Source organism: Manis pentadactyla, chromosome 4, assembly GCF_030020395.1.
Source record: "Manis pentadactyla isolate mManPen7 chromosome 4, mManPen7.hap1, whole genome shotgun sequence".
Lineage (NCBI taxonomy): Eukaryota > Metazoa > Chordata > Mammalia > Pholidota > Manidae > Manis > Manis pentadactyla.
This window is the reverse complement of record NC_080022.1, coordinates 101,461,000-101,487,572: the sequence shown is the minus strand read 5'-3', so window position 1 is coordinate 101,487,572 and position 26,573 is coordinate 101,461,000. Positions and strand designations below refer to the sequence as shown.

Below are 26,573 nucleotides of genomic sequence, written 5' to 3'. Positions count from 1 at the left end.
TATGAATGGAACCCTAGGACTGCTGGCCACCATGTTCCCTTGACACATTGAGAGTAAAAAGAAAATTAGGGTAAAGATGAGCAGTCTTGATTCCCCTCAAATTCTTAGATTCAGTCCAGGTGGGACTTAACTCCATCTGTTCTTTCCCTTGTTTCAGTTTAGATAAGACTATAAATTCTTCTTTTTGCTTATGCTATTTTTGAGTTAACCTAAAGTCCTAACTCGAAGTCCCATGAAAAACTTAATATGCCACGGTCATTAGCAAAATAGACTAATGGCACTGCTATAGACTGAACTGTGTTCTCTAAATACCACGTTGAAGCCCTCCCCCTACATCCGACTATATTGGAGATAGGGCCTTTGAGGAAGTGATTAAATGAGGTTATAAGGTTGGAACCCTGATCCAACAGAGCTCTCTTTCAGCCATATGAGGATGCAGTGAGAAGTTGGCTATCTATCTATCTGTAATCCAGGAAGAATCCTCACCAGAAGCTGGCCATGCTGGCAACAATCTTGGATTTACAGCCTCCAGAACTGTGAGAAAATACATTTCTATTGTGTAAGCCACCTAGGCTGAATTTTGTTAGGGTGGCCCAAGCTGACTAATACAGGTACTCAGTATTCTAACTCCCCTAATGCCAGTTACTACCAGATCCTTCTTCAGGGTAAAGCAGACCCTGATTAGCAAAAATAGTGATATGTTCATCTTTTATTATTTCACACCCCTTCTTGATGTGAGTCTATGACAAATGATTACCATTTTTGGAGTAACTTTTCAAGTAGATTTTACTTTTTAATAACAAGAAGATCAGCTCGCTATTTTGAATATCATCAATTCAGGAGCATTACAAGAGTAACAGGAAAAAAGTTTCTAGTGTGATTAAGCAGCCAGAATTATGTAACTAGTAATGGCGGGGAGAGGGGAGCCTGAAAAATCACATAGTCAAACTCAAGTATTCATTTTTTAAATTCTTTGTATCAATAGGTTAAGAAAGCAAAATTTTCCTAAGTACCGATATATAGATAAGTTTATAAGTGGCACACAAAACATTCAGTTTCACAAGAACTAATGTAATATTCAGTGATCCCTTTCAATGCAATTTTAATCCTTATTTTAAGGTAAGTGAAATAATAACTTAATAAGTTACATACACACAAACCTGTATATTCTTAACTACAGAAGTGGTTTCCATAGCCACACATGGTTTTAGTCAAGTACACATTTCCACAATGAACAAGTACTAACAAATATGTTAATAAAACACTGCCCCAAATGCTTATCCTGCCATCAGCTTTTTTAAGCAATGCCATTCCTAGTACTCAAAGAATTTATTTTTAGAAGCTTTTATCTGACCTGAGAAAATGAGTTCTCCTAAAACTTGACAAAATATTTTGTATTTTTACATTTTGTATTTTTGTATTTTCGTATATCATCTCCTCCTTAAAAAAACACAAACCACCTGACCACCTTTTAATAACCTCATGGACTACTGTAGTCTAAGTTTTAGAATTCATGAAACACAAGTCTTAGCTATTGTAAGTCAAAGGTGCCATTTAGATTTCACATATTAAACACCTACAATAAAGCCTACAATGACCCAAATGCATCTAGTAGATAAATAATACTCCATCGTTTAGACAGTGAAAAGAAGGAACGGCATGGTTTGCAAGGTACTTCAACTTATATGTGGTCATTAAAACCCAGTAAGTAATTCAAGTATGGTAATATAATAGCAGGTAATTAAAGGCTCAAATATCACTCTAAAATCAAAGACATGAAAATAAAGGCTGAAAACTGTGTTTGTTTCTCCATTTTTCATTTACATGGCTCAATATCAGGGCCTTACTGTGGAAAATACACTTTTTTATATGTTTTCTATAGAAGGTAACGAAACCTGAGAAAGTACAAAAGGTGTCAAGATCCATAATTCGCTTCATCAAATGCTTTTCTAGCTCGTTTCAATTCTTCATTCATAGTAAGCAAGTCTTTCACCCTAGCAAACTTCCTGGGGTCCTTTCGAATCAAGAAGACAATATCTTCAACTTGTACCCGACCTTGTCTTCCAATTGACATCGCTTTGTGAGTCTGTACAAAGAAACATATTAAGTTCAATTAATTTTTTAATCTAATATTTTACTCTTAATTTGTATTTATTTAATACTGGTGATTATGAAGACTTTCTCTTCTAATTACTATAGCTATTCATTTGTGAACTGGCTTTCTATTCATATCCTTTGTCCACTTTCTACTGTGTTATTAGCAATGTTTCTCTTAATACTTTATAGACTTTTTAAATATTTATTAAGGACATTAAAACTATTGAATTTTATTGATGGTTTTGTTTTGTTTTTTGATATATGTGATTTTTGCCTTCATTTGTGTAAAATGATTTTATAACTTCTTTGTAATCACCCATTCCGTTTAAGCTTTGTCTCCATCTCACAGCAGTGGGTTTTCTAATAATCAAATAATCTCATCCCCTGTCATTATTTATCCATTCTGTGCAAAAACAAAGGTACATCATAGCATTATTTCAATGATTAAAAAAAGGAAAACTAAATATTTAATAAACAAATTTGAACATGTCCAGTCAATTAAAATTATGAAGCTATTGAAAACATTAGAGTATTATGTAATGAAATAGGGAAAATGTGCTAGACTTAAATGAAAAAGCAGGTTCCATGACTGTATATACTATGTAATTTCAATTTTATAGAGTTTAAAAACATATGCAAAAAGACAAATATGCACCAAAATCTCAGCATTAGTTGTGTCTATGTGGAAGGATTAAAGGTTTTTCTTCCTTGCACCTTTTTTATATTTTTTAATGTAATCAATATTAATTACTTTTATAAATAGAAAATATTTTTTATGCATACTCTCTGACCCAGTAATTTTACTTCTATTATACTGTATTAGGAAATAATGCAAAACACAGGGTAAAAATTCATAAGAACTAAGCACAACCAAACTGAGTATTCCTATCCCTGTGAATATAACCAAAGGAAAGGGGAAATTTCATGAATGTGGTCATGCAAAATTATCTATTCAGCTAAAAATAACCTGTAAATAACTTATATAATAGGGAAATGGTTATGTATATTAGAAAGCAATTTGAAAGAATTTTATGTAGCTACTAAAATAATCGTGGTTAGAACATAGGAATTATGTATTGTAAAACTCTTGAGTATAAAGAATGCTTACCATTATCACCACTATGTAAAACACTGGACACTTTTAAGTAAATACTAGGGGGTGGGGAGAGGGGGAAGACTTATGTTGGATGATAGGGTAATATTTTTAATTATTTTCAAGGATCTTATTATTATGTCCTTATAAATAATTTTCAGGAGGAAGGAGTAGAATATATATCTATATATTGTGTATGTGTGTGTGTGTATATGTGTATGTGTGTGTGGGTGTATGTATCTCCATCCTTAATGATAAATGGTAACCAGTAACTTCCACAAAACAGGCACTCAAATGGATAGCCTATGTTAAAAGGATGCCATAGTTCTAGTCCTATCTTAGTTATTCCTTAATCAACTAAAACCAGTTACAAAATAAATCTTACCATTTCAGTGATGAACTCTATGACAAGGTCTTCAAGAATATCCACCGACTCAGTATAAGGATTCTGGTCATCCCCAAACCCATACATCATACATCGCACTGTAAAGGAACAATCATTTTTGTTTACTTGAACAATTTTTATCGCACTGCAAAGGAACAATCATTTTTGTTTACTTGAACAATTTGGTTGGTCAATTTCACAATTTGATTCATACTTTTTTCAAATTAGAATTGAACCAAGTTATAGAAGGTATTGGTATAAAAATATTTCTTTATTGTATTGGCCATCTCTAAGTATGAATTTTGGTATAAAAGGTTTTAGGCAATCTCATAGTCAACTGTTCCTACCTAGCCTCCCCTAGGTAGGAACTCTCCTTCCCTCCAGCTACTGCAGCCAGACATCAATATTCTTTTCCTAACCTCTACTATCTACTCACCAACAACTCCAGAATATCTTTAAGTAGGAAACACCATGGCAGGGTCAGGATGAGTAACAATGGCTCAGCCTTTACTGGGAGTGTTGGTTTTTTCGTGTGTGTGTGTGTGTGTGTGTGTGTGTGTGTGTATATGTGTGCACGCTCACATGCACATGTGTGTGGAAGTGAGTAACTGTTAAAAAGAAGGCTAAATCCTTCCTGATGCTACCATAGGGTAAAGGACACAAGCACAAGTGTTCCAATTACCTTCTTACAGAAAGAACAGAGTAACCAAAAAGAAAAGTGAAGGGCTTACTATATGGAATCTTGACATTTCATGCCCTAGATCAGAGAAAATGCCAGCATAGCTCTTTCAGGTTTCATCTGAGGGAACCATAGAAAAGAAATGGAAAGTATAATAGAGTAATAAAAATTACTGCTAATAGCTAAAACTTACAGCTCTTCTTATATGCCAGGCATGGGTTTAAGTCCTTCACATGTATCTCATTTAATCCTCACAACAATCCTTTGAAGTAGATACCATTATCATCCCCATTCTATATAGATGACAAATTTCAGGAACCAAGTAGTTTACCCATGGTCAGAGTGATAGAGAAATGGAACCTGAATTTGAACCCAGATGATTTGGCTCCAGGGTATATAGTCCTACACACAACAACACTACACTTCTTAGTAACATGGGGCAGATGGGATCCATATGGATTCTTATCCTAGTCTATAAACTCCCAGTTAGTCTAGTGACAAACTTTGAGAAGTCCTTGAACCCTCATGAAATTATACACGAAAATTTTATACATTATTTGTGTGTGTGCATTTTTCTGGAAAGAAGAATCAATTCATCAGATTCTCAAAAGGGTATCTGTTAAAGAAACTCTGTCATATATTGGAAATGTTTTGTTTCTTGATTTGAGTGGTGGTACAAATACATATGTGTAAAATTCACCAAACTGTTCACTTAACACCAGTACAATTCATTGTAAGTTTTATATTTAAAAGAAAAAGGAACTTCTAGAACACTTCTAAAGGAAGAAATGAGTGCATTAGGAAAAATTCCTAATTAGGAGAAGCAAAGGCTGACAGAACTGAAAAGAGAAGAAAGTAGACCAGGTTTAGGGAAGAAATGAAAGGGGTAATTTGAAAGCCGGCCTGGGATAGAGAGACATCGCTAAGGTTTATACTGGCAAGAGCCTTAGGTCGAGATACAGGAGGGAGAAAATAAACATAGGAACCAGTATTTTCTCTCTCTTTTTTTTTTGGATTCTGAAACTTTGCCCTCTTTTGGAGATAATTTCAGACTTACAGAAGAGTTGCACAAACAGAGAAGAATTCCCAACTAGCCATATCCAGCTTCCCCTTATGTTAACATCGTACATAGAAAACACAGAATTCCCAAATAGCCTATATCCAGCTTCCCCTTATGTTAATGTCGTACATAACCATAGACATTTATCAAAACTAGGAAATTAACACTGATACAAGTACAGAACTTATTCACGTTTTACCAGTTTTTCTATTATAAGTTGTCATGCATCCTGAGTTTCCTCTGATCTCTGACAGTTCCTCAGCTTTCCTCTTCTTTCACTTGACACTTCTGGATACTGGTCAGTTATCTTTTACAATTTCTCTCAATTTGTTTGTCTGATGTTTTCACATGATTAAATGTGATTATGCATTACTAGAAAGGGTAACACAGAGGTGATGTACCCTCGTAATGCATCCTATCTGGGGTACCTCATGTCAATATTTATTAGTGGGGATGTTAACTTTGATCATTTGGCTAAAGTAATGTCTGCCAGGATTCTCCACTGTAACTTTACTATTTTTACTTAAGAATTTTGAGGAAGATACTGTGTCATTAATATTCTAATGGGTAGAATTTAGCAATATGGAAACATATTTCACTGGAAAAGAAAAATTTACAATAGAAAGTATGTAAACTGTATATGGTTAAAGGGTCTATAAACATATACATATCAGTGAATGCTATGAAACTGGTGTTATATTAACAAACATATATTGGAATTACAAATGAAAACCACAATGAGATATCACTTCACACCAGTTAGGATGGCCAACATCGAAAAGACTAGAACAACAAATGCTGGCAAGAATGCAGAGAAAGGGGGAGCCAAGATGGCAGTGTGAGTAGAGCAGCGGAAATCTCCTCCCAAAACCACATATATCTATGAAAATATAACAAAGACAACTCTTCCTAGAATAAAGACCAGAGGACACAGGACAACATCCAGATCACATCCACACCTGCGAGAACCCAGTGCCTCGTAAAGGGGGTAAGATACAAGCCCCGGCACGGTGGGACCCGAGCGCCCCTCCCCCCAGCTCCCGGCAGGAGAAGAGTAAGCAGAGCGGGAGGAAGATGGAGCCCAGGACTGCTGAACACCCAGCCCCCGCCATCCAGACCAGAGCGCAAACACAGTGCGTGCGCGGGGCCCTGGATACTAGGGAAACAGGGCAGCAAGAACGGTGAGTGGGTACCGGAGGCCTGGCACCAGAGGACATAAGAAAAGCGAACGGCCATTTTTTTTTTTTTTGCTGTTTTGTTTTGGCGAGCACTTTTTGTTAAGTCTTAAAGGGACAGGGACCCCAATACTAGGGAAACAGGGCAGCAAGACCGGTGAGCAGATGCCTGAGGCTGTTGCTGGAGAATAAAGAAAAACGAGCAGCATTTTTTTATTTTTATTTTTTATTTTCTTAATTAAAAAAAAATTTTTTTTTGTTTTTCTTTTGTGGTCATTGTTTTGTTTTGGCGGGTGCTTTTTGGAAGTCTTAAAGGGGCAGGGCGGGACACTTAATCCAGAGGTAGGGAATCCAGGGATCTCTGGGCACCCTAATCCCCTGGGCTGCAGGGAGCACGGGGGCCCCTTACGGAGATAAATAGCCTCCCGGCCGCTCCTCCTCCAACGCGACTCCACCACTTTTGAGCAGCTGCCCGTGCCAGGCCACGCCCACAGCAACAGCGGAGATAAACTCCATAGCAGCTGGGCAGGAAGCAGAAGCCCTGTCTGCGCACAGCTGCCCAGCACAAGCCACTAGAGGTTGCTGTTCTCCCAGGAGAGGAGGGCCACAAACCAACAAGAAGGGAAGTTCTTCCAGCCGTCACTCCTCCCAGCTCTGCAAACTATTCCTATCACCATGAAAAGGCAAAACTACAGGCACACAAAGATCACAGAGACAACACCAGAGAAGGAGAATGACCTAACCAGTCGTCCTGACAAAGAATTCAAAATAAAAATCATAAATATGCTGACAGAGATGCAGAGAAATATGCAAGAGATACAGGATGAAGTCCGGAGGGAGATCACAGATGCCAGAAAGGAGATCACAGAAATGAAACAAACTCTGGAAGGGTTTATAAGCAGAATGGATAGGATGCAAGAGGCCATTGATGCAATTGAAATCAGAGAACAGGAACGCATAGAAGCTGACATAGAGAGAGAGAGAAAAGGATCTCCAGGAATGAAACAATATTAAGAGAACTGTGTGACCAATCCAAAAGGAACAATATCCGTATTATAGGGGTCCCAGAAGAAGAAGAGAGAGGAAAAGAGATGGAAAGTATCTTAGAAGAAATAATTGCTGAAAACTTCCCCACACTGGGGGAGGAAGTAATCGAACAGACCACGGAAATACACAGAACCCCCAACAGAAAGGATCCAAGAAGGGCAACACCAAGACACATAATAATTAAAATGGCAAAGATCAAGGACAAGGAAGTGTGTTAAAGGCAGCTAGAGAGAAAAAGGTCACCTATAAAGGGAAACCCATCAGGCTAACATCAGACTTCTTGACAGAAAGCCTACAGGCCAGAAGAGAATGGCATTATATACTTAATGCAATGAAACAGAAGGGCCTTGAACCAAGGATACTGTATCCAGCACGACTATCATTTAAATATGATGGTGGGATTAAACAATTCCCAGACAAACAAAAGCTGAGGGAATTTGCTCCCCACAAACCACCTCTACAGGACATCTTACAGGGACTGCTCTAGATGGGAGCACTCCTAGAAAGAGCACAGAACAAAACACCCAACATAGGAAGAATGGAGGAGGAGGAATAAGAAGGGGGAGAAGAAAAGAATCTCCAGACAGTGTATATAACAGCTCAATAAGCAAGCTAAGTTAGGCAGTAAGATACTAAAGAGGCTAACCTTGAATCTTTGGTAACCACGAATGTAAAGGCTGCAATGGCAATAAGTACATATCTTTCAATAGTCACCCTAAATGTTAATGGACTGAATGCACCAATCAAAAGACACAGAGTAACAGAATGGATAAAAAAACAAGACCCATCTATATGCTGCTTACAAGAAACTCACCTCAAACCCAAAGACATGTACAGACTAAAAGTCAAGGAATGGAAAAACATATTTCAAGCAAACAACAGTGAGAAGAAAGCAGGGGTTGCAATACTAATATCAGACAAAATAGACTTCAAAACAAAGAAACAAGAGATAAAGAAGGACACTACATAATGATAAAGGGCTCAGTCAAACAAGAGGATATAACCATTCTAAATATATATGCACCCAACACAGGAGCACCAGCATATGTGAAACAAATACTAACAGAACTAAAGGGGGAAATAGACTGCAATGCATTCATTCTAGGAGACTTCAACACACCACTCACCCCAAAGGATAGATCCACCGGGCAGAAAATAAGTAAGGACACGGAAGCACTGAACAACACAGTAGAGCAGATGGACCTAATAGACATCTACAGAACTCTACATCCAAAAGCAACAGGATACACATTCTTCTCAAGAGCACATGGAACATTCTCCAGAATAGATCACATACTAGGACACAAAAAGAGCCTCAGTAAATGCCAAAAGATTGAAATCCTACCAACCAACATTTCAGACCACAAAGGCATAAAACTAGAAATAAACTGTACAAAGAAAGCAAAAAGGCTCACAAACACATGGGGGCTTAACAACACGCTCCTAAATAATCAATGGATCAATGACCAAATCAAAATGGAGATCCAGCAATATATGGAAACAAATGACAACAACACTAAGCCCCAACTTCTGTGGGACACAGCAAAAGCAGTCTTAAGAGGAAAGTATATAGCAATCCAAGCATATTTAAAAAAGGAAGAGCAATCCCAAATGAATGGTCTAAGGTCACAATTATAGAAATTGGAAAAAGAAGAACAGATGAGGCCTAAGGTCAGCAGAAGGAGGGACATAATAAAGATCAGAGAAGAAATAAATAAAATTGAGAAGAATAAAACAATAGCAAAAATCAATGAAACCAAGAGCTGGTTCTTCGAGAAAATAAACAAAATAGATAAGCCTCTAGCCAGACTTATTAAGAGGAAAAGAGAGTCAACAAAATCAACAGTATCAGAAACGAGAAAGGAAAAATCACAACGGATCCCACAGAAATACAAAGAATTATTAGAGAATACTATGAAAACCTATATGCTAACAAGCTGGGAAACCTAGGAGAAATGGACAACTTCCTAGAAAAATACAACGTTCCAAGACTGACCCAGAAAGAAACAGAAAATCTAAACAGACCAATTATCAGCAACGAAATTGAAGCGGTAATCAAAAAACTACCCAAGAACAAAACCCCCGGACCAGATGGATTTACCTCGGAATTTTATCAGACACACAGGGAAGACATAATACCCATTCTCCTTAAAGTTTTCCAAAAAATAGAGGAGGAGGGGATACTCCCAAACTCATTCTATGAAGCTAACATCACCCTAATACCAAAACCAGGCAAAGACCCCACCAAAAAAGAAAACTACAGAGCAATATCCCTGATGAACATAGATGCAAAAATACTTAACAAAATATTAGCAAACCGAATTCAAAAATACATCAAAAGGATCATACACCATGACCAAGTGGGATTCATCCCAGGGATGCAAGGATGGTACAACATTCGAAAATCCATCAACACCATCCACCACATCAACAAAAAAAAGGACAAAAACTACGTGATCATCTCCATAGATGCTGAAAAAGCATCTGACAAAGTTCAACATCCATTCATGATAAAAACTCTCAGCAAAATGGGAATAGAGGGCAAGTACCTCAACATAATAAAGGCCATCTATGATAAACCCACAGCCAACATTATATTGAACAGCGAGAAGCTCAAAGTATTTCCTCTGAGATTGGGAACTAGACAGGGACGCCCACTCTCCCCACTGTTATTTAACATAGTACTGGAGGTCCTAGCTACGGCAATCAGACAAAACAAAGAAATACAAGGAATCCAGATTGGTAAAGAAGAAGTTAACTGTCACTATTTGCAGATGACATGATACTGTACATAAAAAACCCTAAAGACTCCACCCCAAAACTACTAGAACTGATATCGGAATACAGCAAAGTTGCAGGATACAAAATCAACACACAGAAATCTGTGGCTTTCCTATACACTAACAATGAACCAACAGAAAGAGAAATCAGGAAAACAACTCCATTCACAATTGCATCCAAAAAAATAAAATACCTAGGAATAAACCTAACCAAAGAAGTGAAAGACTTATACTCTGAAAACTACAAGTCACTCTTAAGAGAAATTAAAGGGGACACTAACAGATGGAAACTCATCCCATGCTCGTGGCTAGGAAGAATTAATATCGTCAAATTGGCCATCGTGCCCAAAGCAATATACAGATTTGATGCAATCCCTATGAAACTACCAGCAACATTCTTCAATGAACTGGAACAAATAATTCAAAAATTCATATGGAAACTCCAAAGATTCTGAATAGCCAAAGCAATCCTGAGAAAGAAGAATAAAGTAGGGGGGATCTCACTCCCCAACTTCAAGCTCTACTATAAAGCCATAGTAATCAAGACAATTTGGTACTGGCACAAGAACAGAGCCACAGACCAATGGAACAGACTAGAGAATCCAGACATTAACCCAGACATATATGGTCAATTAATATTTGATAAAGGAGCCATGGACATACAATGGCGAAATGACAAGTCTCTTCAACAGACGGTGCTGGCAAAACTGGACAGCTACATGTAGGAGAATGAAACTGGACCATTGTCTAACCCCATATACAAAAGTAAACTCAAAATGGATCAAAGACCCGAATGTAAGTCATGAAACCATTAAACTCTTGGTAGAAAACATAGGCAAAAACCTCTTAGACATAAACATGAGTGACCTCTTCTTGAACATATCTCCCCGGGCAAGGAAAACAACAGCAAAAATGAACAAGTGGGACTATATTAAGCTGAAAAGCTTCTGTACAGCAAAAGACACCATCAATAGAACAAAAAGGAACCCTACAGTATGGGAGAATATATTTGAAAATGACACATCCGATAAAGGCTTGACGTCCAGAATATATAAAGAGCTCACATGCCTCAACAAACAAAAAACAAATAACCCAATTAAACAATGGGCAGAGGAACTGAAAAGACAGTTCTCCAAAAAAGAAATACAGATAGCCAACAGACACATGAAAAGATGCTCCACATCGCTAATTATCAGAGAAATGCAAATTAAAACTACAATGAGGTATCACCTCACACCAGTAAGGATGGCTGCCATCCAAAAAACAAACAACAACAAATGTTGGCGAGGCTATGGAGAAAGGGGAACCCTCCTACACTGCTGGTGGGAATGTAAATTAGTTCAACCATTGTGGAAAGCAGTATGGAGGTACATCAAAATGCTCAAAACAGACCTACCATTTGACCCAGGAATTGCACTCCTAGGAATTTACCCTAAGAATGCATCAATCAAGTTTGAGTAAGACCAATGCACCCCTATGTTTATCGCAGCACTATTTACAATAGCCAAGAATTGGAAGCAACCTAAATGTCCATCGATAGATGAATGGATAAAGAAGATGTGGTACATATACACAATGGAATACTACTCAGCCATAAGAAAAGGGCAAATCCTACCATTTGCAGCAACATAGATGGAGCTGGAGGGTATTATGCTCAGTGAAACAAGCCAAGCGGAGAAAGAGAAATACCAAATGATTTCACTCATCTGTGGAATATAAGAACAAAGGAAAAACTGAAGGAAGAAAACAGCAGCAGAATCACAGAACTCAAGAATGGACTAACAGGTACCAAAGGGAAAGGGACTGGGGAGGATGGGTGGGTAGGGAGGGATAAGGGGGGGGGAGAAGAAGGGGGATATTAAGATTAGCATGCATGGGGGGGTGGGAGAAAGGGGAGGGCTGTACAACACAGAAAAGGCAAGTAGTGATTCTACAACATTTTGCTATGCTGATGAACAGTGACTGTAAAGGGGTTTACAGGGGGGACCTGGTATAGGGGAGAGCCTAGTAAACATAATATTCGTCATGTAAGTGTAGATTAATGATACAAAAAAAAAAAAAGGCAGTTCCTGTGTGGTGACCTCCAATAAGTTCTACACAAGAGTATAAAGGGCATATAAAAGTGTAGGCAAAGGGTCTGTTTGTGTTTATACAGAGGATCAAAGCCTAATTGGGCTACCCCGAAAATGAACTAAGATACGATATGAAAAAGAACTTCTAACATCAGCACTCTCTGGAAGACTCATGCCAGAAGATGATCATCAAAAAACCCCAACAAAGATCCACGCACTGCTACACCTGCAGATGCACTCATCCCACCAGTTCCTGGACTTGCCATGGGAATGAGGAAGGAGATATCTAAGCTGGCCTGTGCATACAGTAAAACAACAAATTTGACTGGATCTATACTGTTGGAACTCAACCAAGAATTAGGAGAAGTGCAAATTGTAGCGCTCCAAAATCTTACAACTACAGACTGTTTACTGTTAAAAGAACATATGGCATGTGAACAGTCCCCAGGAATGGGTTGTTTTAATTTGTCTGATTTCTCTCAGACTGTTCAAGTTCAGTTGGACATTATCCACCATATCATAGATAAGTTTTCACAAATGCCTAAGGTACCTAACTGGTTTTCTTGGTTTCACTGGAGATGGCTGGTAATTACAGGTATGCTTTGGTTATGTAACTATACTCCTATTATGTTAATGTGTGTGTACAATTTAAGCAGTAGCTTAAAACCTATACATGCTGAAGTTACTCTACAAGAAGATACGTCAAAGAAATAATCAATCTTCCCATGTTTTCTTCCGCCTGCTACTTCTATAGCTTTTCTTCTTCCTTCCTAATTACAACCCTTAAATAGAATTCGTGCCTCATATCAAATTTACCGAGTATCATAATTCTTCCAAGTGGTAAAGATACCTCAAGACAAATGCTGGGCATAGAAGCCACAGGGCATAAGTATGCAAAGAAATAAAAAGCTAACCATTTCAAACAATAAGGCTTCTCTCTCACTTACCAACTCTACATTTCCCTGTATGGCCCCGGAAGATGACTGGTTAGCCAGAGACGGGTAAGATTCCTCAAGGGAGGAACAACCTAAGACAGGCACAGTCGCAGGGGGGCCATCAGGTGAGAAATTGGGGATCAACAGAGGTGAGGCTTAGAACCTCACCCCCCGTTCTGAGAGAAATCTTCTGCATACGAGGATGTTTTATTGCCCTTGTCTAGCTTGGATTAACACATAGTCTACAGGCACACACCTGATCATCTACATTTGCTCTCTTACAACACTAAACTATGTTTTCTACCTTGATCTTGTATCTACCTACCAATTCAGCATTTTATTAAAAATAATAATAGAGAGAGAAATGTGGTATCCACATATAAATCAAGTATAAAAATCAAATGAGTATTCATATTTGAACTGACTGTTTATAGTTCATAATGCATGAGCAAAACCTAAGGTTTCTGTGATGGCTGCCCTTGTACTGTTCACCATGTAAGAACTTATTCACTATGTAAGAATTTGTTCTCCATGTAAGAACTTGTTCGTTATGCTTCAGAAGATTGGAGACTGACGAAAATTAGGCTTGGGGTGGATTAATGATTGTGCATTGAGCATTGACTCCCCTATACAGAATTTTATTGTTGTTAACAGCCATTTGATCAATAAATATGAGAGATGCCCTCACAAAAAAAAAAAAAAAAAAAAGTGCACCCTTCCAATTGTAAAATAAATAAGTAACCGGGATGTAATGTATAGCATAAGGAATATAGTCAAAATATTGTAACAGCTTGGTATGGTGATAGCTGGTACCTAGAATTATCATGTATATAAATGTTGTATCACTGTGTTGTACACCTGAAACTAATGTAATACTGTGCGTCAACTACCCTTCAATAAAAAATAATTATCTACAAAAAAAAAAAAAAAAAAGAATGCAGAGAAAGGGGAACCCTCCTACACTGCTAGTGGGAACGTAAACTAGTTCAACCATTGTGGAAAATAATATGGAGGTTCCTCAAAAAACTAAAAATAGAAATACCATTTGACCCAGTTACTCCACTCCTAGGAATTGACCCAAAGAAAACAACTTCTCAGATTCAAAAAGACATATATACCGCTATGTGTATCACAGTACTATTTACCACAGCCAAGATAGGGAAGCAACCTAAGTGTCCATCAGTAGGTAAATGGATAAAGAAGAGGTGGTACATATACACAATGGAATACTATCCAGCCTTAAGAAATAAACAAATCCTACCATTTGCAGCATCATGGATGGAGCTAGAGGGTATTATGCTCAGTGAAATAAGTCAGGCAGAGAAAGACAAATACCCGATGGTTTCCCTCATCTGTGGAGTATAACAACAAAGCAAAACTGAAGGAACAAAACAGCAGCAGACTCACAGAACCCAAGAAAGGACTAGTGGTTACCAAAGGGGAGGGGTGGGGGAGGGAGGGAGAAGGGGATTGTGGGGTATCACGATTAGTGCACATGGTGTGTGGGGGGTTGGGTCACAGGGAAAACAGTGTAGCTCAGAGAAAACAAATAGGGATTCTGTGGCATCTTACTACACTGATGGACAGTGACTGCAATGGGGTACGAAGGGAGACTCGATAATAAGGGTGAATGTAACAATAACATTGTTTTTCTTGTGAAACCTTCTTAAGAGTGTATATGAATGATACCTTAATTTGAAAAAAAAGATAGGAGAACAGACCTTGGTCAGTAAGATATATCAAGATTCAGGTAAAACAAGAAGGCTCTGAAGATTCCAAATTATTGTCATAAAAATAAAGCAATCCGAAAAGAACAAAGATTTCTGGTAAGAACTGCAAACATCACTCTGGGATGCTCTGGTGTAGGCATCCTCTTCTTACACTGACATAAGAAGTAAAACTGTCTATAAACGGAGTACATAGCATCAGAGATTGATTAAAGAGAGGTCAGCTTTAGATGAGGAACTGAAAACAGAGAAGGATTTGAGTGGTTAAAAAAAAGAAGATTGAATCTGCAGTTTCAAGAGCACCTGGGAACTGCTGACATCTTGGGACCCAGGATAAATAAACCAGGTGTATTCATGTGTTGCCTCATATGTCAATACTAAGCCATATAGATATGTAAAAGACCCAGGACTCGGCAATGGAGAGCACATTCCCATGTGCCTTTTGGAGGTTGCCTGGATCATGATCAGTACCAGCAGCTCTCCCTCTTGCTGCTGTCAAAAGGGTCAGACCAATCTGAGAAACAGAGCAGAGGACCAAGATGTTACGTTCTCTATGCTGTTGTATTGTAATGCCTTACACTGTTCACTACCATCCTGCCTTGCCCATTGCCTTAGTCCAAAGCTCCAACTTAAGTACCTGTTCCAGGATCCATCATAACCTTTGGATTACGGAGCCTTTGGTCAAAGGAGCCCCTGTTCCACCTGCTGCAAAGGTAAGGACAAGTAAAGTAATGGAGGTATGCCTTAGGACCTAATTGAAACACCAATCACAATCTCCTCACTTTAAAAAAAATGTGTATGTGTATGTATGTATGTCTAAGTATAAATATTATACATATATAAGTATATAAACTGAGATTAGTGTCATTATTATCTGTGATTCACAAGTTAAACAATTTTATAGGCAACAGTGAAAATATTGTCTCTACAGGCAAACACATTCCGGATAAATCTACTTTGAATACACAGGACCGAAGTTTTTATCATCCATAATAAAATACTTGTCAAATACTACTCACATTCTTTAGAAAAAAGTCTCTTTCTTCTACCCTGTCCACCTTCTGCACCTCCTCCAATTTCTTCATTTTCCTCCTCAAACTACAAATTAAAACATATATACAGGAATGTCAAGCACTGCATTTGATTTTTAATAATTAACATTATTTCTTTCCATTTTCAACCCTGATATCACGCCAGAAAGCCTAAAGCAAGCAGCAAAAAGAATCACGAAACCTTAGAATCTGAGAGGCCTTGAAGAATATCCAGTCCACCTTCCGATTCATACAGGAATGGCTTCTGCAATGTCCCTAACAAATTATACGTTGTTTTTGTTTTTGTTTTTAACCAACTAAATTGGCCTATTACTAAACAGTTTTGCTATAAAAAACGTAGGTACTGGAACAAATTAAACAAAACTAGCGTTTACTAAGCACTACATATATGGTGCTAGGAACTTGCCTCAAGTAAGTCTTTACCCCACTTTATGACACGCAAACCGAGGCTCACAGTTAAGTAACTTGCTTACAGATGGTAGAGATTTTGAAATCCAGGTTCCCTGACTTTTGGTCCATTATTTTTCCACTACTTTATAGTAAGTAAACTTTTGTTAGGAGTTGAACTGTTGGTTCACATGAACGCTAACAAATATTAGCCTTGTCCTCTGATGATGCTCTAGGCCTTTCCAAGGGTGTCTGGCAAATATGGACCAAAAGCAAACGGCAAGGGGCCACCTTCCTACTCTTCCTTCACGTCCTGCCCCACGTACTAAAAAGATGACTCCGAAAGGAAAGGCTAGCGCGGCGTGAAGTCCCCGAACTCTTCTGACTGAATTCACTAAGGAAAACAGACTAGATTCTGAACTCGGCCTCCGCTACTGCACCCGAGGGGGTAAAGTAGACAGTGGGTTGGAATAGAGGTCACTCACTGTGGGGTCTTCCTCCTCGTCCGCCATCCCATCACACAGGAGCCAGGGCCCCGCTGCTCGCTTTCAGCGGGTTTTACTATTTCCGCTGTCTCACTTCCAGTGACGCGCAGAGCCGGGGCGGAGCCTAGTCGGGGCCCGTCTGCCGGGGAGGAGCTTGGGCTCCCAGCCTGGCGGTGGACCGGGACCGTGCGGGAGGGAGCGGCTCTAGGGTCTGCAATGCCGAAGGAAAAATTAAACATTTGTAGAGAAAAGAAAGTCATGGGCTAGGAGGCCTGTATCTCGTTGTCACCCTAAATTTGCTTCTACAGATGGAATCACCGATTCCTGAATCAGGACTGCAAAGCTGTGGGTCACTGGGGGGCCTACCCTGCTGTCCTTGGGCTGCCCAAAGCGTGTATTTAAAAGATTTCAACAACTACTATTTATTCCCAAGCACTGTATTGGTTATTGGGGATAATTGTTCTTATTGAACTAAGATACTAGTTTCGTAGGGGGTCGATACCACCCCTTAGAATGAGGATTTAAATTTTTGTGGGAACCCAATTAAAATTTTTAGTTACAACAATGCTTGAGAAAACCACAGACTTTAGAAGACTAAAGCTAGCGATAGAAGATGTTCTGTAATGGGAGATGATGCCACACAAGGAAAAATTGTCCCACAATACACTTTCTGAATGTCCTGCTAAACATTCATGGGAATGAAAAGTCTGTTTATAATTATCTGAACCTAGAACCTAGCTTTGTTAGCATATAAACACAAAGCATTAGCATTTTCCTGTGCCTTTAAGGTACATGGAATTTTTCTAGGAATGCTGCTGTGAGATAATAGAAAATACATGTCTTGGTCTCTGCTCCTGGTTTCTGACACAGAGCTCCTAAAACCATTATAAATTCCTAAATGATAAGAGCACTAGCAGCATCTTTTTTTCTAATGAGGTGACTGCGTGGGCTCCTGGATGGCTGCTGGTCACCAGAAAAACCAAGTCACAATAGGGTAAGAATTTTCAACCCTACCCCTCCCATTTTCCAGAGGAAGGTGAGGGGCTGGAAATGGAGTTAGTAATTGATTATGCCTGCATGAGGCATAAAAATCCCAATAGTAGGGGTTTGAAGAGCTTCCAGATTGGGGAACACATCCACATACTGGGAGGATGACACCCCTCAACTCCATGGAAACAAGCTCTTTGCTTGGAGCCCTCCCAGACCTTTCCCTATGTATCTCTTCATCTGGCTGTTCATCTGAAATCTTTATCATACCCTTTAATAGACTGGTAAACTAAACTATAAATGTTTCCCTGAATTCTGTGAGCTGTTCTAGAAAATAATCAAATCCAAAGGGCAAGAGATAATGGGAACCTCCTATTTGTAGCTAAGTTGGACAAAAGTTGTGGGTAACCTTGGGACCTACTGCTTGTGATTGGCATCTAAAATGGGGAACAGCCTTGTGGGACTGAGCCCTTAACCTGTGGGATCTGTCACTAGTACCTGGTAGATTGTGTCAGAATTGAGTCAAATTGTACCACAATCAACTGGTGGTATAGAATTGCTTGGTATGGGAAAAAGAAAACTCACAGATCGGGTGACAAGTGTCAGAAGTGAAGTGTTCTGTGTGAAAGGAAAAAGGCACACAGGAATGAAAGAACTGGGAGATTTTCACAAAAGAGCAATTATCCTGAAATTGAAGGGATATTGTACTTTGTTTTGTTTGGAACTTACCAAGAGCTGTGAACCATTTTAAGAAATAATATCACTAAAGGACCTTTCACTTTGTAATAATCTGAGTAGCCAGTGCTCACTGGAATCCACCTGCATTGTACCTCCTGCATGCCTGGTGATTCTACATATAAGTGCAAGAATCCGAAATCATTATACTCTCCTGTGTAGTCATGCCTGAACGCTTCCATATTGAAACACATAGTTTATTGTCTTTACCTTTATATTACAGGTAGGTCATTATATATTGCTTTTTAATTATGTGGGTAGTTAGGTGTAATTTGTGTATTGCTGTGTAACAGATTATCCCAAAAACTTAGTGGCTTAAAACAATAAACATTTATCACACAATTTCTGTGGGTCAGGAATCTGGGTGTAGTTTAGCTGAGTGCCTCTGGTTCGAGGTCCCTTATGCTGTAGCTGCGTGTTGGCTGGGGCTGAAGTCTCATCTGAAGTATTGATGAGGAAGGAGCTATAGAATTCAGAAGGATTCAGTTCCTTTAGGTCGTTAGTCTAAGGGCCCCAGTTCTTCACTGGCTATTGCCAGAGGCCTCCTAAGTTCCATGCCACATGGTTCTCTACATAGGGCAGCTTATAATATGGCAGCTGGCTCCTCTCAGTGAGGATGAGGGAGAGAACCAAGAACACCCAGAGAGAAGCCATATGATTCTTTTGTAACCTAACCTTAGAAGTGACACCCCATCACTTCTATTCTATTCACTAGAAGTTAATAAGTGCAGTCCACATGCAAGGAGAGGGAATTCCACAAGGATGAGAATACCAGGAGGCAGACATCACTGGGGACTATGTGTGAGGCTGCCTACACAGTAGGTTATGTCATGTGTGAATTTTACTTCCAAATAATAAAGGAACATTATAATAGATTTGCTATTTAAAAAACATTGTTGAGTTTGATAGGGTTGAGACCTGTTCTGTTAAGTAATGACTGGCCTTGACCAGGGAATCAAGTATAAAATATTCACTGTCAGGGAATGGGTAGGTAAACTGTGCTGGATGTACACCAATGAGTACTATGGAGCAATCAGAAGCAACATGGACCGAGCTTAGAAACACAGTGCTGAATTTAAAAAATAAGAAACCCAATGAGAGCTATAACCTAATACCATTTATGTAAATTAAACATATACACACACAAAAGATACATATTTTACAGGAACATATATAAAAAGCATAGACATTAAATACATTGGAAAGGTTGTGGGGTAGGAGGAATGGGAACAGAGATAAAGGAAATACATAGATAAATAACAAGTGTCTGATTTTGGAAGGGTCAGTTACATTAGTATGTCATGAACTGTGGAGTGTGGATAGTTTAACCTTCTGAACCTGAGATCTACAAAGGGCAAAAAACTGCAGTGTTACGAGCGGGGGAGAAATAAAGCACAGAGAATGAAAAGTCTTGCTGTGCTCCTCCAAGATGTTCCCGGTGGATTGCCAGAGCCACGTTTGTGGGGTGAGAATGCAACAAATGAGGCTGGAAGGAAGCAGTAGTCCCAGTGTGAAAGGCCTTGAATATTCTCTGGCCTTTCTGTGAAAACTACAGATTTCCTGGGAGGTCTTTAAGCAGAAGAGTTGCATGACCCTATCTTTTTAAAAATGATCACTTTAGCAGGGAGACCATCTAGGATGAGAGATGATTAGAACCTGAATTAAGAAGAAGGAACTTTAGAAGGTAGAATTTACAGGACTTTGTATCTGAATTAATCTGGGAGCCAAGGAGTGAGAGGGTTACATCTAGATGAATGGACTGCTATTAATATAAATTGAAAAGTAAAAGGGAGAAGAAGCAATTGGGGAGGGAAAAAAATAAGTTCAGTCTGAGTTTGAGAGTCTAGAGATGTCCTATAGACAGATGGACACACAGGCCTGAAATCCAGAGATAAATTAGCACTAGAGAAAATGGTATGGGAGACATTAACACAAAGGTGATAGTTTAAAGATTGCACAGGGACAAAGGCAAGACAAAAGGGAGGAGAAGGACAGATCCTTAGAAATGGTAATCAAGACACAGTAAAGACAGAAGGAATGCTCCAAGAGGTAGTACTGAAACAAATTTCTAATCCCAAAATGGAGCTGCTGCCCAGAGTGCCAGGTGGGCAAACTCAAACTTAATATTTCAGTATTTGTAAATGCTTCATCTGACCAGACATACAGTATATTCAGTCAGCCGATTCCTGAACACCAGGCCAACTCTGGCCCTTCTCACTCCAGGTAAGGCTGACTATGTGGCTCCAGCTGATCAGATATTTTCTGTTTTTCTCTTCCTTATTCTGGATGTACACCAATGAGTACTATGGAGCAATCAGAAGCAACATGGACCGAGCTTAGAAACACAGTGCTTTCAGCCTTTTTGAAGTTCTCTGAAAGAAGAAAAAACCCATTTTGCAGTTCTCTGAAAGGAGACTGTCTAATTCATAAAGGGTTAAAATCCAAGGCCTTTTCTTAAATTTCTTAAATCACTTTTTAGCATTAGGAAAAGATAAGAAAGAGGAGGCAGAGGAGAACTTATTTTGGAAGCTAAAAGGAAAAAAAGTCAAAAAGAAGCAAGTGTCAGGAGTGCTCAGTACCCCAGAGATTAAGAGATTTAAGAAAAAGCCTTGGATGTGACAATTAGGAGTTGGTAGAATAATCTGAACAAAATAGTTTGAGGGCAATAGTGAAGAAGGGAGCCAGGTTATAAGAGATTAAGGAAGGGGTGTATTGTTACATAGTGAAGAGTAGAAAAACAGAGAGGAAAGCAGCCTTAGAGGGAAATAGGAGCAGGAAAGTGGACTTTGAGTAAATGATCAGTGAATGAATAGGCTGTGAATTTGTGCCAGACACTTTGATAACTGCTAGGAAAAGCCAGGTTTTCATTATAGCAAAAAAAAAAAAAAAGTGGAACAAGCTTTTAAAGAAAAGGTTATTAACAACAGAGATTTGTTCACATGAGAATGGAGTCAGCAGAGAGGCAGACTGGGGTGTCTGATAGAAGGGAGTAGAGCTGAGTTGTGTGATAATAATTTGGAAAGAATGGCAGGAATGGGACTATCAGAAATGAAGAAGGCAGGAGAATGGGTGGTGGGCTTGAGGCATGTGTTAGTGTGGTGATGGGGTGGGAGAGGGCAGGCCAGGTATTACCAGCCAGCCCTCCCTCAAATCCAGGCAGAAGTTGTGCAGTCCCACCCTCACTCTGCCCCTGCCTTCCACCCAACCCCATCCCCACCACCATTCCTCTACCCCAGAGTACAGACCTCTGCAATGCTGCTCACTGTAGAATTTAAAACTGGCTTTCAGAATTGGAGTCACGATGGCAGCATGAGTAGGACAGTGGAAATCTCCTCCCAAAACCATATATATTTTTTGAAAATACAACTACTCCTAAAAGAGAGACCAGAGGATACAGTACAACAGCCAGGCTACATCTACATCTGTGAGAACTCAGCATCTCATGAAACAGGTAGATACAAGCCGCAGCCCAGCAGGACCTGAGCTCTCACCCCATCCCAGCTCCCGGCGGGAGGAAAGGAGTCAGAGTGGGGAGGGAGTGGAAGTGCAGGGCTGCTAAATAACCAGCCCTAGTAATCTGCACTGGGAGCACAGACACACATTGCATGGTGTGCTGGATATTAGGGAAATGGAAAAGTAAAATCTGCAAGCAGGTCCCTGCAGCCAGCTCCCCTGGGACAAAAGAAAAGCAAGTGTTTTTTGAAAGTCTTAAGGATACAGGGGCTTCACAGCTGGAAGGAATCATCCCAGCACATTCAGCCCAGCAGGCTGGGAATCCTGAGGAACTTCAGGCACCCCAGCCCCGTGGGTAGCAACACAGCTCTGAAGCCCCTCATGGCGATAAGCAGCCTGCCATTCATTCCCCCTAGCCGGTGTGGCCCTGCCCACAGCAGTGGAGCAACTGGAGAGAGGCCGTGCCTCCAGCACCCGCCCAGAGCCTCCTCCCAGTGCACAGATGCTCAGGCCAGACCCAGAGGCCACTGCCAGTGCGCAGCTGCCTGGCGCAGGCAGAGGAAGCCAGGGCAAGGTGCAAAGGGGCGCTGTTATCACAGGAGAGCACACCCCGTGCGCCTGCCACTCCCCGCAGGGCTCTGGGCTACCCTGATGGCAGCCCCGCCCACAGTGGCTCAGGGGATTAACCTGGAGGTTGCTCCAGGTGTGCAGGTAACTGACACAGGCAGTGGAGAAGGGCAAGGTGACCAGCAAACAGGAAGGGACTTTGTTCTCCCAGCTGACACATGCGCTACCTGCATACAACTACCTCTATCACCATGAAAAGGCAGAAGAATTTGGTCCAGTCCAGAATTACCCAGACGACCCCCAAGAGAAGCCCTGGGGAGATAGATTTAACCAATCTTCCTGAAAAAGAATTCAAAATAAAGGTCATAACCATGCTGATGGACCTGCAGAAAAGTATGCAAGAGCTAAGGGATGAAGTCAGGAGGGAGAATACAGAAATAAAACATTCTCTGGAAGGACTTAAGAGCAGACTGGATGAGGTGCAAGAGACTGTTAATGGAATAGAAATCAGAGAACAGGAATACAGAGAAGCTGAGGCAGAGAGAGATAAAAGAATCTCCAGGAATGAAAGAATATTAAGAGAACTCTGCAACCAATCCAAATAGAACAATATTCACATTATAGGGGTACCAGAAGAAGAAGAGAGAGAAAAAGGGATAGAAAGTGTCTTTGAAGAAATAATTGCTGAAAACTTCCCCAAACTGAGGGAGGAAATAGTCTCTCAGACCATGGAAGCACACAGATCTCCCAACACAAGGGACCCAAGGAGGACAACACCAAGACATATAATAATTTAAATGGCAAAGATCAAAGACAAGGACAGAGTATTAACGGCAGCCAGAGAGAGAAAAAAGGTCACCTACAAAGGAAAACCCATCAGGCTATCATCAGACTTCACAATAAAATTGACTTTCAGAACTTCCACAAGAATCTTATGCAGTCTCAGCCATCTGCTTGTTTACCAAATAATGCCCTTATTCTTTGGTTAAACATGCAGACTCTGAAGTCAGATGAGTTGGGTTTGAAATCCCAGCTGTACTACTTGCCAGCTAGGTCACTTTGAGACAGTATACTTGACCTCTCAGTACATCCATTTCCTCATCTGTGAGATGGGAATAATAGTTTCAAGTCTTTTAAGGTTCTTTTGAAGCTTGAATGTATTAATACTATAAGGAGCTTTGGGTAGTACCTGGCATGTAGCAAACATTCCATATGTGTCAACTGTTTTTCAAGAACCTACCTTTCAGTAGTATCTTCTGTTCTCCTTTATGAACTCTATGTTCCAGTTCCACAGGGCCATGTAAAATTATTCATGTAGGGGCCGGCCTACGGCCGAGGCTGAGTCCCACTATGGCTGAACACCGCCCTTCCACTGTAGCTGACCAATGCCCTAAGATGGCGCCCGCTTCCTGGGCGCCACCCTTCCTGGTTTGGTGGCATTAGCATAAGGAAGTTGCTCCTATAGGCTTGCCCCATGCTTCCGCGCTCGTGCTCAACTCATGCAGAAGGCATGCTACCAATCAGCTTAAAGGTCACGCATGATCTTGATCACCATAGGCCAGCTTCCTTTATATAAGGCATAAGCAGGAAAGAGAAAGAGAGTCTCTCTCCTCTCATTCTTCCTCTCACTCGCTCTCTCCGGCTGTTGCTTCTTCTCACTCACCTTCTCCCGACCTTCCGAGCAACAATAAAGAACTGAAGTGAACCAGGTCTGTGTACATATTGCTGTCGTCACCGCCACAAGGAGCGAACGCGATATATTCATGCAACAAATATTTATCAAGCACCTGTAAAATGTTCAGCATGTACTATGGGACTGTGGATAAAATGACAAACAATGCAAAAACAGTCCTGGGCTCATGAACCTTACAAAGTAGCAGGGGACATGAATTAAATAGCTATTGCAAGCTCTGGAAGCTTATGATGGCGGAAGGTGACCCAAGAAGGTCAGAGATGCCTCTCTTGAGCAAGTGAGGTTTGAGCAGAGACCTGAGAGATGAATGGAGCTAGTTGGTGAAGGAGGAAGGGAAGAGTGTGCTTATCTTATATAAACTTATCTTGTGCTTTCTCATCTCCATGCGTTTCACCACTACTCTTTCCCACAAGCATACCTTTCTTTTCTATTGAAATGCTACATGCCTCTCAGACCCACCTAAAACGTCTGCTCCTCCACAAAGCCTTCCCCAAACTCTCCAGCTGAAAGCACTTTCTCCTTTACACTCGCACAGCACCGTTTTCACTTTCCTTCTATACTTCTCTCTACTGTGTTCTGGTTATTTAAACACACAGCTTATCTGGTCTACGACTAAATCTTAAAGTTATTAAAAATAGAGTCTGTTTCTCATTTATCTTTGAGCTCCCAAAGGCTAGCACATGCCTTATACTTAGAAGTCCTGAAAGAAATATTTGTAGCATAAATTAATGCCTGTTTGACATCCCTTTTCAAATACGTTGTAATTCAAATGAAGCTATTGTTGCAAGCTGTGCCTTTGGGACTGAACTTACTCTTTGGTTAAACCAGAATGCCATAGTCATGGTCCCCATGACTGATTAGTGTTCTCCACAGTGATCACAACAACCCTAACAAACGGGCCACTGTTATTGACTGACAGGCGTTTGGCAGCAACTGCCTGTCCTCCAGTGGAGGCTGAAATGAACTGAGGAAGGACTGTCGGAATTGAGTTCCCAGTCAGTGGCGCTCCATTTATTCCCTGCAGTGACCCAGGCTTTTGGCTGGTGTGAGACTAGGGTCTTCCCAGGGTGATGGAAACACTAATGCTTGAATTAGACCCATCCAAGATATGTATCAGTGAAAAACATCCTAATCGGAGGCAGTGTCATACAAGGGGAAGGGAGCTCTGAAGTCAGGCAGACCTGAGCTTGGATTCTAACTAACTAGCTATGTGATCTCATCCATGTCCCTTCTTTGAGTCTCAGATTTCTCATTTAAACAAAATTCTGTAAAAGTTGTGAAGATCAAAGATAATGTCTTTACATACACAATGACTGTTCTCTATTAAAATGTACTTATTTGATTCCTCAAGGGAGGAACAACCTAAGACAGGCACAGTCGCAGGGGGACCATCAGGTGAGAAATTGGGGATCAACAGAGGTGAGGCTTAGAACCTCACCCCCCCTGTTTTGAGAGAAATCTTCTGCATCTGTGGATGTTTTATTGCCCTGGTCTAGCTTGGATTAACACATAGTCTACAGGCACACACCTGATCATCTACATTTGCTCTCTTACAACACTAAACTATGTTTTCTACCTTTATCTTGTATCTACCTACCACTTCAGCATTTTATTAAAAATAATAATAATAAAGGGAGAAATGTGAGATTCACATATAAATCAAGTATAAAAATCAAACGAATATTCATATTTGACCTGATTGTTTATAGTTCATAATGCGTGATCAAAACCGAAAGTTTCTGTGATGACTGCCCTTGTACTGTTCACCATGTAAGAACTTATTCACTATGTAAGAATTTGTTCACCATGTAAGAACTTGTTCGTTATGCTTCAGAAGATTGGAGACTGACGAGAATTAGGCTTGGGGTGGATTAATGATTGTGCATTGAGCATTGACTCTCCTATACAGAATTTTATTATTGTTAACAACCATTTGATCAATAAATATGAGAGATGCCCTCTCAAAAAAAAAATTACTATTAGACAATAAAAAAAAAATTTTTAATGTACTTATTCATCTCTTCCCCAGTACAGTTTGTTCCCTAAGAGTAGGGACTCATTTTTGCCACTATTCCTGCAAAATCTAGCAAACTGCCCAGCACACAGTAGACACTGGTGAATATTGTTTTAAACGGCTGTACAGCAACACCCACAGTCTTAGCTG

General features: G+C 40.0%; 1 protein-coding gene across 1 annotated transcript; it reads right to left on the bottom strand.

Moving 5' to 3' along the window:
• Positions 1-694: 694 nt before the first annotated feature.
• TAF13 (TATA-box binding protein associated factor 13) lies at positions 695-17,124 on the bottom strand. Its single transcript, XM_036916650.2, has 4 exons — positions 16,975-17,124; positions 16,070-16,148; positions 3,576-3,673; positions 695-2,086 (listed from the first exon to the last, which is right to left on the bottom strand). Exons 1-4 carry the CDS (start codon positions 16,999-17,001, stop codon positions 1,916-1,918), a joined length of 375 nt encoding a protein of 124 aa, XP_036772545.1. The 5' UTR covers positions 17,002-17,124; the 3' UTR covers positions 695-1,915.
• Positions 17,125-26,573: the final 9,449 nt, after the last annotated feature.